This window comes from Sturnira hondurensis, unplaced genomic scaffold (genome assembly GCF_014824575.4).
Source record: "Sturnira hondurensis isolate 20B ecotype Veracruz unplaced genomic scaffold, ASM1482457v3 Scaffold0005563, whole genome shotgun sequence".
NCBI classification, from domain to species: domain Eukaryota; kingdom Metazoa; phylum Chordata; class Mammalia; order Chiroptera; family Phyllostomidae; genus Sturnira; species Sturnira hondurensis.
Genome location: NW_028078194.1, coordinates 348,247 through 361,905, shown reverse-complemented (window position 1 = coordinate 361,905; position 13,659 = coordinate 348,247). Strand labels below are relative to the sequence as shown.

At 35.5% G+C, this 13,659-nt stretch overlaps 1 protein-coding gene across 1 annotated transcript in view; it reads right to left on the bottom strand.

Annotated features, from left to right (window-relative positions):
• Positions 1–13,659, bottom strand: part of PTEN (phosphatase and tensin homolog) — a 94,391-nt gene that overhangs the window by 56,505 nt on the left and 24,227 nt on the right. The window contains exon 4 of the mRNA XM_037047409.1: positions 10,074–10,158. Within this exon, the coding sequence (XP_036903304.1) occupies positions 10,074–10,158 (85 nt within the window). The remainder of the gene's footprint in view (positions 1–10,073; positions 10,159–13,659) is intronic.

Here is a 13,659-nt window from a genome sequence, read left to right as displayed (position 1 = left end):
TACATAAACATATTTCAAAAGATATAAAAAGTCTGCAATAGAAAATTAGTCAAGGGAAATGACATAGGAGGAAGCACTAGGAATCCATCTTCTCACCTAGACAAAAACTGTTCTGGCATAATGTAGCTGATTAACTATTTTAGAACTCTGAAGTCTATTTCAAAGCTTGCAGCTTCCAAGGGAAAGCTTGGACAGTAAATCAGTTCATTTTGATCAATTTCAAATCTTAGTATGGTAGCAGCTCCCCACCAGAACACCCCCTTCTAACCATCTCCCCCACCTGGCAGGTAACCATACCATATTCCTAGAGCGGCTTGTACCAGCTTGTGGAACCTTGTTCCCCAAATACCAGGAATATGCGTTCCTATCCTTGACCTTCTGCTTCTGATTAAAGAAGTGCACACACAGAAGCAGACTATCATTATGGCAATCCCCATGGACTAAAACAGCTTCCAGTGGATTTTAGATCCATAGCCTATTTTTTTCTTAACCCTTTTCCTTCTCCTTTCGGGAGATAGACACTTACCGTAAGAAGTATAATGTCCACATACAGGTGTTTGTTAGAACATAAGTTTTCAACTCCTTTGGGTAAGTAGCCAAAGGGATGCAATTTCTTGACTGTATGAAGTCTGTTTAGTTTTGTAAGAAACCACCAACTATCTACCAAGGTGGCTATAACATTTTACATACTATGGTTTTTTTATGTACTGATATAATATATAGGAGGAGAATTTCTGTATGCTATACAGTGGATGATTCCACCTATATGGCACTCTTTACAAAAGTCAAAATTATAGAGGTAGGGAAAGTGTCAGTAGCTGCCAGAGGCTAGAGAGAAAGATGAATAGATGAAGCTTACAGCACTTTTAGGGCAGAGAAACAACTGTGTATGATACTATAATGGTGGATACATGTGATTATAAATTTGTCCAAAACCCACAGAATGTATAATGTGAACCCAGGTGTATAACAAATATACTATTCAGGTGGAGTACACTGGTAATAGCGGGAGGCTATGCATGGGGTGGGGCAGGAGGTATATGGGAAATCTCTGTACCTTCTGCTTAATATAGTTGTGATTGCAAAATGGCTTTTAAAATAATCTATTTTTAAAGCTTACATGCACACAAAAATGTGTCAGAATAAACAACATACCAACATACAATATTAACATGCAAAATCACTAACATGCAAAATCACCTTTTTATACACTAACAAAGAACAACCAAAAAATTTTAAGAAAACAATTATATTTAGAATAGCATCAAAAAGAATAAAATATCTAGGAGTTAACCAAGGAGGTGAAATACTTGTACACAGAAAACTACAAAACACTGTTGGGGAAAAAAAATTAAAGAAGACCTAAATAAATGGAAACATTCCAGGTTCATAGACTGGAAAACTTGCTATTGTTAAGATTTCAATACCACTCAGATTAATACAATAAAAATCCCCCCAAAAGTTTTTGGCAGAAATAAAAATTCCATCTTAAAATTAATATGAACTCTCAAAGGACCCTAAATGTCAAAAAAATCTTGAAATAGAAGAACAAAGTTGCAGAGCTCACAATTCCTGATTTCAAAATATGCTACACAGCTACAAAGTGTGGTACTGGCATACAGACAGATATAGACCAATAGAACAGAATAGAGAGCCCAGAAATAAACCCTTATATACACAGTCAAATCATTTTTGACCAATGAGCCAAAACCATTCAATGGGAAAAGGACAGTCTTTAATGATGCTGGGAAAAGTGGATATCCACACACAAAGCATTAAGTTGAACCCTCACTTTATACCACATACAAAAATTAACTCAAAGTGGCTCAAAGACCTAAAATTATAAAACTTTTAAAAGGAAATACAGAGGGAAAGCTTCATGACACTGCATTTAGCAATGATGTGACAGCAAAGGCACAGGAAGTGGGAAAACAGATAAATTGGACGGCATCAAAATTTAAAGCTTTTTTGCACCAAACTATACTACCAATAAAGTATAAAGGCAACCTATAAAAATGAAAAAAATATTCGCAAATTGCATATCTGAAAAAGTATTTATATCCAAAATACAGAAAGAACTAAAATTCAACAAGAACAAAAAAACCCATCCAGTTCTTAAAGAAGCAAGGGACTTCAACAAACATTTCTTCAAAGATATACAAACGGTCAAGCACATGAAAAAGATGCTCAATATTATTTATCATTAAGGAAATGTAAATCAAAACCATAATGAGGTACCATTTCATACTAATTAGGAAAGCTACTAAAAAAACAAAAAGCTCAGATAGTAACAAGTATTGATGAGCATGTGGAGAAACTATAACACTTGTGTATTGCTGGCAGGAATGGTATAGCCACTACAGAAAACAATATGGTAGTTCCTCAAAAAACTAAACAGAGTTGATCCAGCAAACCCACTGCTACAGGTACACTGAAAGAAATTGAAAGCAGGGACTCGAACAGATACTGCTACACCCATGTTCATACCAGCATCACTTATGACAGTCTTAAAAATGGAAGCAATCCAAGTGTCCATTGACATATGAATGTATAAACAGAATGTGGTATACACATAAAGTGGAAGGAAATTCTGACACATACAACAGCACTTAAAAACCTTTAAGACATATATCAAGTAAAGTAAGTCAGTCTCAAAAAGAGAAATATGTATGATTCTACTTATATACAGTACCTAAAATAGTCAAATACATAGTGACAGAAAACAGAACAGTGGTTACTAGGGGCTGGGACTAGGGGAAAGGGAAGTTACTAAACAATAACTTTATGAATACAAACATTTAATGAATACAACATTTCAGTACAAAATGATAAAAAAAGTTTTATAGATGGGATAGTGGTGATGGTTGTACAACAGTATGAATATGCTTACAGCACTGAAGTGTCAAAAATGATTAAAATGGTAAATTTTTTAAAAAATTTTTTTAAAGATTTTATTTATTTATCTTAGAGCGGAAGGGAAGGAGAGAGAGAGAGAGAGATTGAGAGAGAGAGAGAGAGAGAGAAATATCAATGTATGATTGCCTCTTGTGTGTCCCCCGCCAGGAACCGGGAACTGGCCTGCAACCCAGGCATGTGCCCTGACTGGGAATCGAACCGCGATCGTGTGGTTTGCAGGCCCGCGCTCAATCCACTGAGCTACACCAGCCAGGGCTAAAATGGTAAATTTTGATATGTATATATAAACACAATAAAAAATACTCATCACCAGCTCTATTCATCCTCAAACCCACATTTCTGCTTCTCTCCTAAAAGCAACTGCACTCCCCTACTTGGATTATTTTTCCTGTTATTTAATTCAGCATTTCTATATAATATACTATAATATGGCTCCTCATAGATTTATTAATTACCTACACAGTTTCTGCTATGGTAGAGGAGGCTTACAAAACCAGTAGTACACTCACACACTGTTTCACGTCCCTTATTCTCCTTAAACATTATATCACAATACTGGGTTAAATCCATCACCAGATAATAATTGCTTCCTGTTTCTAATTCACCTATTTTTCTAAGACTGTATTGCATCTTTCCCCCCAAATTTTTCAACATACACCTATCAGTTTTTGTTTCTGTGCTCTGACCCTTCTGTCCTACTGCTCCACTCAGAACCGTTGCTCTTCAGCTTGTAGCACCGCTGTTGTGGTCCTGGGGCTGCTTTTCCACTTGAAGTGCATTCTCTTTACTGAAGCGCTTTTCTTTCATGGTTTATTCCTTTGTTTTTATTCCTAAGGAATATTACATGGACATATTTTTTTAGTCCAAGTACCTTTTTTCCTACTTTTGTACTTAATTGACAGTTTGGGTAGATACAGAATTCTAGACTGAACATACAACTTTTGACACGCCTTTTCTCCATCTTCTATCTGTAATTGTACTGCTGAAAATTGAGATTCTGTTTATATTCCTAATTCTTCCTAATTGATCCTGAAAACTTTTGAAATACTATCATTATTTCTGGTGTTCTCAGAGAAATTTCATAATAATTTGCCTGGTATTGGCATTTTTGCATTTATTATGCTCTGCACTACATAGGTCTTTTCAATCTGGAGACTCAAATCATAAAGAAGTTGTCTGGTATAATACCACCAAAGACCTTCCTTGATGACTTCCCACGCTGTGTGGACCAATGCTGTGTTGGGGCAAACAAAGGATGACAACAGGCTAGGTTAGCCTAATTGTTTCCATTTTTGTCCTCTAATACACAGGATTATATGGTTATTAGGAAAATGAGCTTTGGAATCTGACAGACCTGGTCTCAACCCTCAAATTTATTAGTTGCCAGCTGCGGTATTTGCCAGAGAAAAAAATTTTTTTTAATACTTAATTTGTGTTATGTGATTTCCACCTCAATAAAGAAAAAAAGCAGGAAACAGGCAATATGAAGAAAGAGGTCAAAAACTTTTGGAAATGGAGACTGGAACTGATACTAGCCTCAAAATTATTTTGAATAATCTCTAGACATTAAAACTTCTAAATAAATAATCCCCTTTCAATTCTTTTTAACTGAATAGCCAATTACAATAATGTTAGAATAACACTTCTTTTTTACTGAAAATTAACATATAATTTAATAGTTGACTAAAAGATCAACATATAATTAAGAAAAATATCTGGAAAATTTCTTCAATAAGAAAATTCACAAAACAGAAAAAAAGGACTCTTTAATATGTAATATAGCTGCTTATATATGGGTAAAAAAGTGATAGTATACAAGATAATGTATACTATCTTTTTTAAAAAAATCACTATTTATCAGAAGAGTAAACTCTAAGCATATCCTTACAAAAAATATGGGACTCTTCCCACATCTGAAATCTTTCCAGTGGAAGAGGAAGAAGTAAATTATGTCCCACTAATTCAGACTACGGGAAAATACTGTTACATGCATCTTTTTTCATTTTCAACATTTCCCAATTGTGCTCCATAAAACACTGTTTAGAAACATGTTATTTAACATACAAAAGAAAAGCAAGAGAGGGAAAGAGAAAGGGGTTAAAAGAAAAAGCAGCATATTATAATTTTACTCTTGGGAGATTTCAGGGCATAGCAGCAGTAAGAAAGCCAGTTCACCCCTATTAAACCAACATTGTCCTGATTTATTAGGTACAAACAGTTCTCAGGCTATGTCTGTTAAACTCATGAAGTATCAATTTGTTAAAGACTGCTTAGATTTATACCAGATAATATGTACATTAGATAACTTAAATATTAGCCTGAGGAATAAGACTAACACACATATCAAAAAATAATCAATAATCAATTATCCCAATAAAACATTGTTTCATTACCAGCTAGTAAGAGCAAGAGTGTAGTGATAAGAAAGAAGGAGGAGAAAAAGGATAAGACAAAAAGATGAAAGACAATCTGGTTAGTTAGCTCTTCAACATTATTATTTCTATGAGGGGCCCTTTTTCTGCCCTGTCAATTCTGATTGCTTATTAACAAAACATTTGCAATTAGGATAGTAAAAAAATTTAACTTTGGTTCATTTTTCCCATTCTCTCCCTTTTACTTTTTTACATTTATTACTGATCATAGGAGGTAACCTAACAAAGGAAGTTAAATATTTGTCACAAATGTACTCTGAATGTCTTAAGTATAAAATTCACATTGCTACATCATATTCCAAAACAGTTAAATACTGGATAATTTAAGCATGAAGGTATTCACAACCATACCTTCTTTTACCCAAGGCACTGATATACAACAACAAAGTCTGAACTCTGCATATTTCCTGTTTGGAGAAAAATAATAGGAAAAATATGGATTTTGAAAAAAGATAATATTCTTTAGACATCCCAATGCAGAGGGTTAAGGACAATCCCCAACTGAAAATAGTTTCATTAACAGAAAAGGTAATGAGAAAATAAAGACATTTTTTATTGAGATGTTATCTTTGGAACAAAAAAACCCACTACCGATTATAACTACTGACTCCAATATAGTGTGAACTAATCAAGGTAAATCCCAAAGACAATTAGGAATTATTTATTTTCATTTTAGCTCACAGGAAAAACTGTATCTCCATTCCCTGTCTCTGTTCAGTCTTTCTCAAAAAAAAAAAAAAGGACTTCCGGCCAAGATGGAGGTGTAGGTGGAAACACTGTACCTCCTCACACAACCAAATTTAAAAACAAAGATTTAGAAACAAAAACACAACCAAAACAGACAGAAAATTGAACTGTACCAAAGTGTGAAAACAAGGAACCATTCATCCAGACCAGAAAGAGGGGCAAAGTCGATGGCCAGAAGAAAGGGGTCCCGGCAAGCAAGCAAACCCAGTGAGACGAGCAAGGAGGCTGGCTGACCACAGACACACATTCACGTGCAGATAAACCAGGCAAATAACGGGCAGTGAGACAGACTGTGCAACCCAGGGCCCCAGCAACAGGAAATAAAGCCTAAAAGCACTGACTGGAAAAACTTTTGGGGGTTGAGGTGCCGGGAGAGGCTCCCAGCCTCACAGGAGTTTGTTGGAGAGACCCACAGGGTCCCAGAATGTACACAAACCCACCCACCTGAGGAACCGGCACCAGAAGGGCCCAATTTGCTTCTGGGAAGTGGCAGAAGGAACTGAAATCAAGGAAAGAGCAGAGCAAGTGCCATTGTTCCCTCTCTGACCCCGCCCCTACATATAGCATCACAACCCAGCAACTGGGTCACCCTACCCTGGCGAACACCTAAGGCTCTGTCCCTTATACGTAACAGTCGCAAACACACCAAAAGATTATGGCTCAAACAGAACAGATCCAAGCCCCAGAGCCAACACTTTTAAGCAACCAAGAGATAGCTAACCTATCAGATGCACAGTTCAAAACACTGGTGATCTGGATTCTCACAGAACTGGCTGATTTTAGTTGCAAATTAGATTAAAAAATAAAGGCTACACTAAGTGAAATGAAGAAAAATGCAAAAGGAACCAATAGTGATGGAAAGAAAACCGGGACTCAAATCAATGGAGTGGACCAGAAGGAAGAAAGAAACAACCAAACAGAAAACAATGAAGAAACAAGAATTCAAAAAAATAAGAAGAACCTCCAAGACATCTTTAAATGTTCCAACATCCGAATTATAGGGGTACCAGAAGGGGAAAAGAAACAGCCACAAGTGGAAAACTTATTTGAACAAATAATAAAAGAGAACTTCACCAATTTGGCAAAGGAAATAGACTTCCAGGAAGTCCAGGAAGCTCAGAGAGCCCCAAAGATGGTGGGCCCAAGGAGGAACACACCAAAGCACATCATCATTACATTAGCCAAGATTAAAATGAAGAAGAGAATTCTAGAAGCAGCAAGAGATAAGGGGATAGTCAGTCACCTACAAAGGAGTTCCCATCAGACTGTCAGCTGATTTCTCAAAAGAGACCTTACAGGCAAGAAGAGGCTGGAAAGAACTATTCCAAATCATGAGAGGCAAGGACCTATATCCAAGATTGCTTTATCCAGCAAAGCTTTCATTTAGAATGGAAGGACAGATAAAGTGCTTCTCAGATAAGGTCAAGTTCAAGGAGTTCATCATCACCAAGCCCTCACTATATGAAATGTTAAAGGGACTTATCTAAGAAAAAGAAGATAAATAATATGAACAGTTCTGGACAGCAAACTCACAGTTATTAACAACCACACCTAAAACAAAAGCAAACCAAGAGGACAAGCTAGATCAGGAGCTGTAGAGATCACATGGAGGGTTAGCAACAGGGGAGTGGGAAGAGGAGAAGGGAGAGAAGGTACAGAAAATAAGTAGCATAGACGGTAGGTAGAAAATAGATAGGGGGGAGGGCAAGAATAGTAGGGGAAATATAGAATCTAAAGAACTTGAGACACGTGGTCATAAACTAAAGGGGGGGAATGGTGGGGGAGGGAGTGTGCAAGGTGGAAGGGAATGAAAGAGAGGGAAATGGGACAACTGCAATGGCATAATCAATAAAATACATATTTTTCTAAAAAGGTGGGGGAATGAAGTAAGCAACTGAAGCCAATAAAGCTTTACTGACCACTCATGAAAGAGGATAAACAAAAACAAGCAAAGCTATTATAGTCAGCTGATAATACATTTTTATATGCTATTACCGTTACCATTACTATAAGGTGACAAGATGAGTCAGCTAAAGCAACTAGCTACAGAACAAATCATACACATAAAACATTTTTAGGAATAACAGATTTGGAAAACTTAAAAGCTAGATAAAATATACTACATACATTAAAGCAGACAGACTAACTTCAACTTCGGTTACTGATTACAAACTAAATGTGTGAATCAATTCAGAAGCATAAAAGCAGTGGTTATGAAGTCAGAAGATGACACATAAAAATAATACTTCCCAGCAAAGTACTTTTTTGGTGAAGTTATTACAATTTAAGATCTGATAATCAAATGTGTAACTCCAGAAACTGGACCTCATCAGTAACCTAAAAGATGATCATTCAGCCTCAGTGACTAACTCACAGTCAAGAGATTAATTTGCACTCAGAAGAGAACAATGAAAAAACTAGCACACCAGATTAATTTAGCAGTAAATATAATTACAGTGATCATGAAATTTATCCTTACTCTTTCTCAGTATGAGTATTAATCTGACTTGGTTAAATCAGTACTTGGTTGAATACAGAATTACAGTGATGTGAAGGAAATCATCTTATGAGATAGTTCACTTAGGCCATAAGAGGCCTGAGAAATGCTCCTGTACCACATAGAAGAATACATGTCTGGTGACTGCACTGCTCATTTCCCAGATTCTTCATCTTTCCCTTCAAAGACAACTTTGCTCATCTCTCTCTTTTCTACCACCCATTGCATTTCCTGTTGATATTCTCACTGATTAAGCCATAACAAACTGTTACTCCCATGGATCTTCAATGTTAAGCTTCCTTCCACCGTGTTCTGCCTATGACAAGGGAAAATCCATTTCCCTGTTTTCAGTTTCTTAAATAGTACTGCCTCATGTGTACTACCTATACTAGAGACCATAAAGAAGTAGTTTGGGGTTCTTTTGTAGTTTTTGCAGAAACTGAAATTTAATTCTGAATACAACATGAATGCTACAAAAATCCAATTGGACACAATTCAGTGCTACAAAACTGTAAATATACTTTGGTTCGAAGCAAATTGCTAAATATTAACAACTTATGGCTAGCTCATATAAGGGTATATATAGGTTTATATAGTTAGATAACTATTATAAAAATATTATACATTGCATAATGCTTTAAAAGCTTTACCACTCATTATAACATTTAATTCTCATAACCAGGAAACACTTAAACTGAAACTCTTCAAGAAAAAATTATCCAAAATTGTAAGTTTTAAAAGCCATTAAAGTTCCTAATGATATTTTACAGTTAATTTAATCCTACATATATATTTTTGCTCTGAAATAATAAAATATATTAAGACTATTACACAGCAAACACAAATTCCTTATCTCAAAACATATATCATGTACAGTTGGGTCATAAATACATTAACAATTATTGAAATGGGCCTTTTCAATGGGTCTTCTTCAGACATGAATAATTACTATTAAAAATTATGCAAAAGTATAAAATGCACAAAATTAGGCTTTGGCATGCCCAGCAATGTCTTTCTAGATCCCTTGTACCAACTACTTTCTTAGGTGCTTGGTACATTTATGACCTATTCTAAATTTCTCTATGTAAAAATACATGGTATCAGTTATCTATATCATAGGATAAATACATATAAGTGAATAAATGCACTCAAGGATTTATGCCTAATCCCCAATTGTGAAATAAAAAACAAAACTCATACTGTAACAAAAACTAGGCATTAACCTACTGAGGATCACGGAGCCCATGAAAGCACATCGCACACACCTAATTATGTAAAAAGTTTGTTTTTATCAAATGAGTTGTATCCTATTGAGGCCCATTAGGAACACCAGACAGAAAAAAAGCAGTTATAGAGCACCAATTAAAAAAATCAAATTTACATGACAAAATACATCTTTTTCAGTGGTTTAGAAATCTTTTCTGAATTAAAATACAGCATTATTATATCAATACTCAAAAAAGAAAATTAAGAGTTCTTACCTTACTACATCATCAATATTGTTCCTGTATACACCTTCAAGTCTTTCTGCTGGAAACCCCATAGCAATAATGTTGGGATAAATATCTGAGTATCTAAGTTAAGAAAACATCTGAAATATGCAACAATGCAAACTACATACAAACATTTTAAAACATTATTTTTAAAAAGCTTTCCCCACTACAGCTATGCTACTAAAAACTGTTAAATTTACTTATAAACCATCATGTGTAATTAGGAAATACAGGCGAACACATTCATTCTTTTATAAAAAATTCACAAAATGATTACTTGGCAAAATGATTTTAAAATCCCTCTACTAAGTACATTAAAAATGTACCTAAGGTAAAAAGTAGCTTCCATATTTATAGTATTTAGGTATATATGACAAATAAAAACCTCAGACTTTATAAATCACAAATACTAAGTATCTTAGGACAAAAACCAAAAATCAAACTAAAAACAAAAGCTTTGTATCTTCTAATTTTCCTGATTATAGAAGGCACCATGGGATAGAGAAAAGTAGATACATTAAAAATTAGGATATCAAATTTAAGGGCTGGATGTGCCTCTAACCACCTGTACCAATTTGGACAAGACACTTAGATTTTAATTTCCTATTCCACATAATTACTACATTGATACAACCATTAAGATCTCTACTAATCCTTAGTATTTATGACTTGATAATAACAAACTAGGGCAGAAACTTACTTTCATTTCTTATCAAGGTAGTCAATACTTAACATACCGATTCTATTCCCTTGTTACATGCTACAGTTGGCATAAAAACAAACTTCTACGTTTATAAGAATCCATATCAAATTAACCAATAATCTACATTTCAGTGTATTAGGTCCATCATACCAGCTCTCATTTCTTCTTGAGCTCCATCAATCTTCTCTAATCTCATGGTTTTCTTACTGGAATCTTTCAGATGAGCCAAGCTAATCTGCCTAAAACCTCCCCTCAAGATCATCTCTAAAGTTACCCACCCACTACTTCTGGACATATTCATTTTCCAAAATACAATTCAAAATTCACCAAACCTAGTGCCCTTTCCTAGATCTTTTTCTTTACTTTCTGCTATATTCACATTAGTGAGCTAACTTCACTATTATTTTCAATCTAAAAATAATTAAATTACTGAAAGCTTTTATTTTGATAATTTAAGAAAGGGCTATTGTATAATCTATTCATAAGATTACTATGTACTGATTGGACAGATTTACAGGATATTTTAAGAAAAAAGATAGGCACAATAGTGTACATACATCATGCTACTTTTTGGATAAAAGAAGTATTTCATTAAAAAATAACACTTTATTTTGGATAAAAGAAATAATATCTACATACATATCTAAAAAAGACTTAAGGAGTCTAGCAGCAAAGTTCACAGGCACAAATACTGTTCTGAATACTGTTTTAGACAAACCAGCCATTAAGGACATTTTTGAGCCAACTAAATAAATTTTAATATGATCTGGGTATTGGACAAAATGAAAAAGTACTGAAATTGATGAATAAAGAAGGCTGCAAAAGAGAATGTACAGTATGATACCATTCTGGTAAAAGAAAAAAAATATATATGTATCTCCAAAGAGTCACATGCAGATAAAAAGATTACAAACTAAGGTACAAACTAAGTAATAATCTCTACGTGGTAGAAACATTTTTTCTCATTTTGTCTTTTGTTTTGGGCACAATGCACCTGTACTGTTTCTACAACAGATTTTTAAAATTATGTTTGTTTTCTAATTATCTCCAAGTCTATTTACCAAGGATCATGAGAAAATAGTGCCCTGTCCTGTTCCGAACACTCGGAATCTACTCTATGTGAGTTTTTTAAAATGCTGAATTTATGCCACTCAAAATCATTATAACAGTGTCTAAGGCATAAATAAGTAGCATTTACTATGTGCCAGGAACAGTTTTTGTCACTTTAAGATGCATAAATTCACCCAAATCTCAAAGGGTTCTTTTACTATAAAGATTCCAAAAGAAAACTATTAGGATGATCGTTTTTAAGATCACAAATATTAGCTATCATCTATTATTAGCAAACATCACAAGTATCAGCTATCATCTATAAGAAAGTAGGCCCACCAAAAAATGTAGCTCTTGGTCAATTATTGAAATGTTTTAGGGTATTATGTCCATTCATGAGGGGGGAAAAAGTAGAATAGCACTGGCTGGGTGGCTCAATTGGTTGGAACGTTGCGGGATCAATCCCAGGTCAGGACACATACCCAGGCCAAGGGTTCAATCCCCAGTCAGGGTGCGTACAGAAGGCAAGGGGTTGCTACCTTTCTGTCATGTTAATGTTTCTCTTTCTCTCTCTCTCTCCTTCTCCTCTTCCCCTCTAAAAATCAATAAACATGTCCTTGGGTGAGGATTAAAAAAAAAAAAAAAGAAGGCAACAGAGGTTTAAATCAAACCTCCAGCAGTACAATTCCTGAAAATTAATAATGTTTACTTTTTAACTCTGTCTTGCAACACAAGCATAAGAAAATGTGGTATCAACAGTGAGGAAAAAATGAGGCAGCACTAGAGAACACAAAGCAGTGGCAGCTACCACCAGTCTGGAATTCCTAGCTAAAAAGCTGTAAATACATTTTAGTGAAAAGTACTATTCAAATCATCCAACTTTTCCTGAGCAATGCAAGAAAAATACTTTTTATTAAATAATAATTATTACCACTAACAAACTCACCTAACATAATCTTTAATTTCAGTGAGAATACTAGTAAGATTTTTAGCTTTATAAAAAAGTGCAGAAGTACTGTATAAAACCCCTTTAAATGAAATAATTTAAACCAAGACGAAACTCAAACCTATTGTTGCATTAGGAACACTAATAAAGTAAGTTTGAGCACTCAAGGAATTACTTATTCTATCAGGGAAGACAGACACACAGACCTACAACTGCGCCAAAGGCTCTACTGAGAATATATCAAGATGTTTTAAGAGCTAGAGAAAAAAGAATTAGGACTTCTGCCAAGATGGAGGCATAGGTGGAAACACTGTGCCTTCTTCCACAACCAAGTCTGAACACAACAAAGGTTTAGTAAACAAAGACGCAGCCAAAGAACAGAAAATCGAACTATACAGAAGTCCGACAACAACGAACCCTTCAACCGGACCGGTAAGAGGGGTGGAGCCAGCAGAGGAGCGGGGTTGGGCAGGAAGGATCCCCTGACCCCAGGCAGCCAGGGTAACATTGGGCGGACCCAGTGAGGGCACAAGGTGGCAGGCTGACTGCGGTCACACATTCGCACCCAGTGAGACAGACCGCACAGGCCCTAGCAGTGGGAAGCAGCAGAGGGGACTGCCATTGCTCCCCTTTGACCCCACCCCCACATACAGCATCACAACCCAGCCACTGAGTTGCCCCGCCCTGGTGAACACCTAGGCCTCCGCTCCTCATACATAATAGGCATCAACAGTCCAAAACATGGCTCAAGAAGAACTAAAAGCCCCAGAGCCAATAACTCTAAGCGACAAAGAAATAGCGAACCTCCCAGATGCACAGTTCAAAACACTGGTGATCAGGATGCTCACAAAACTGGTTGCTTTTAGTCACAAATT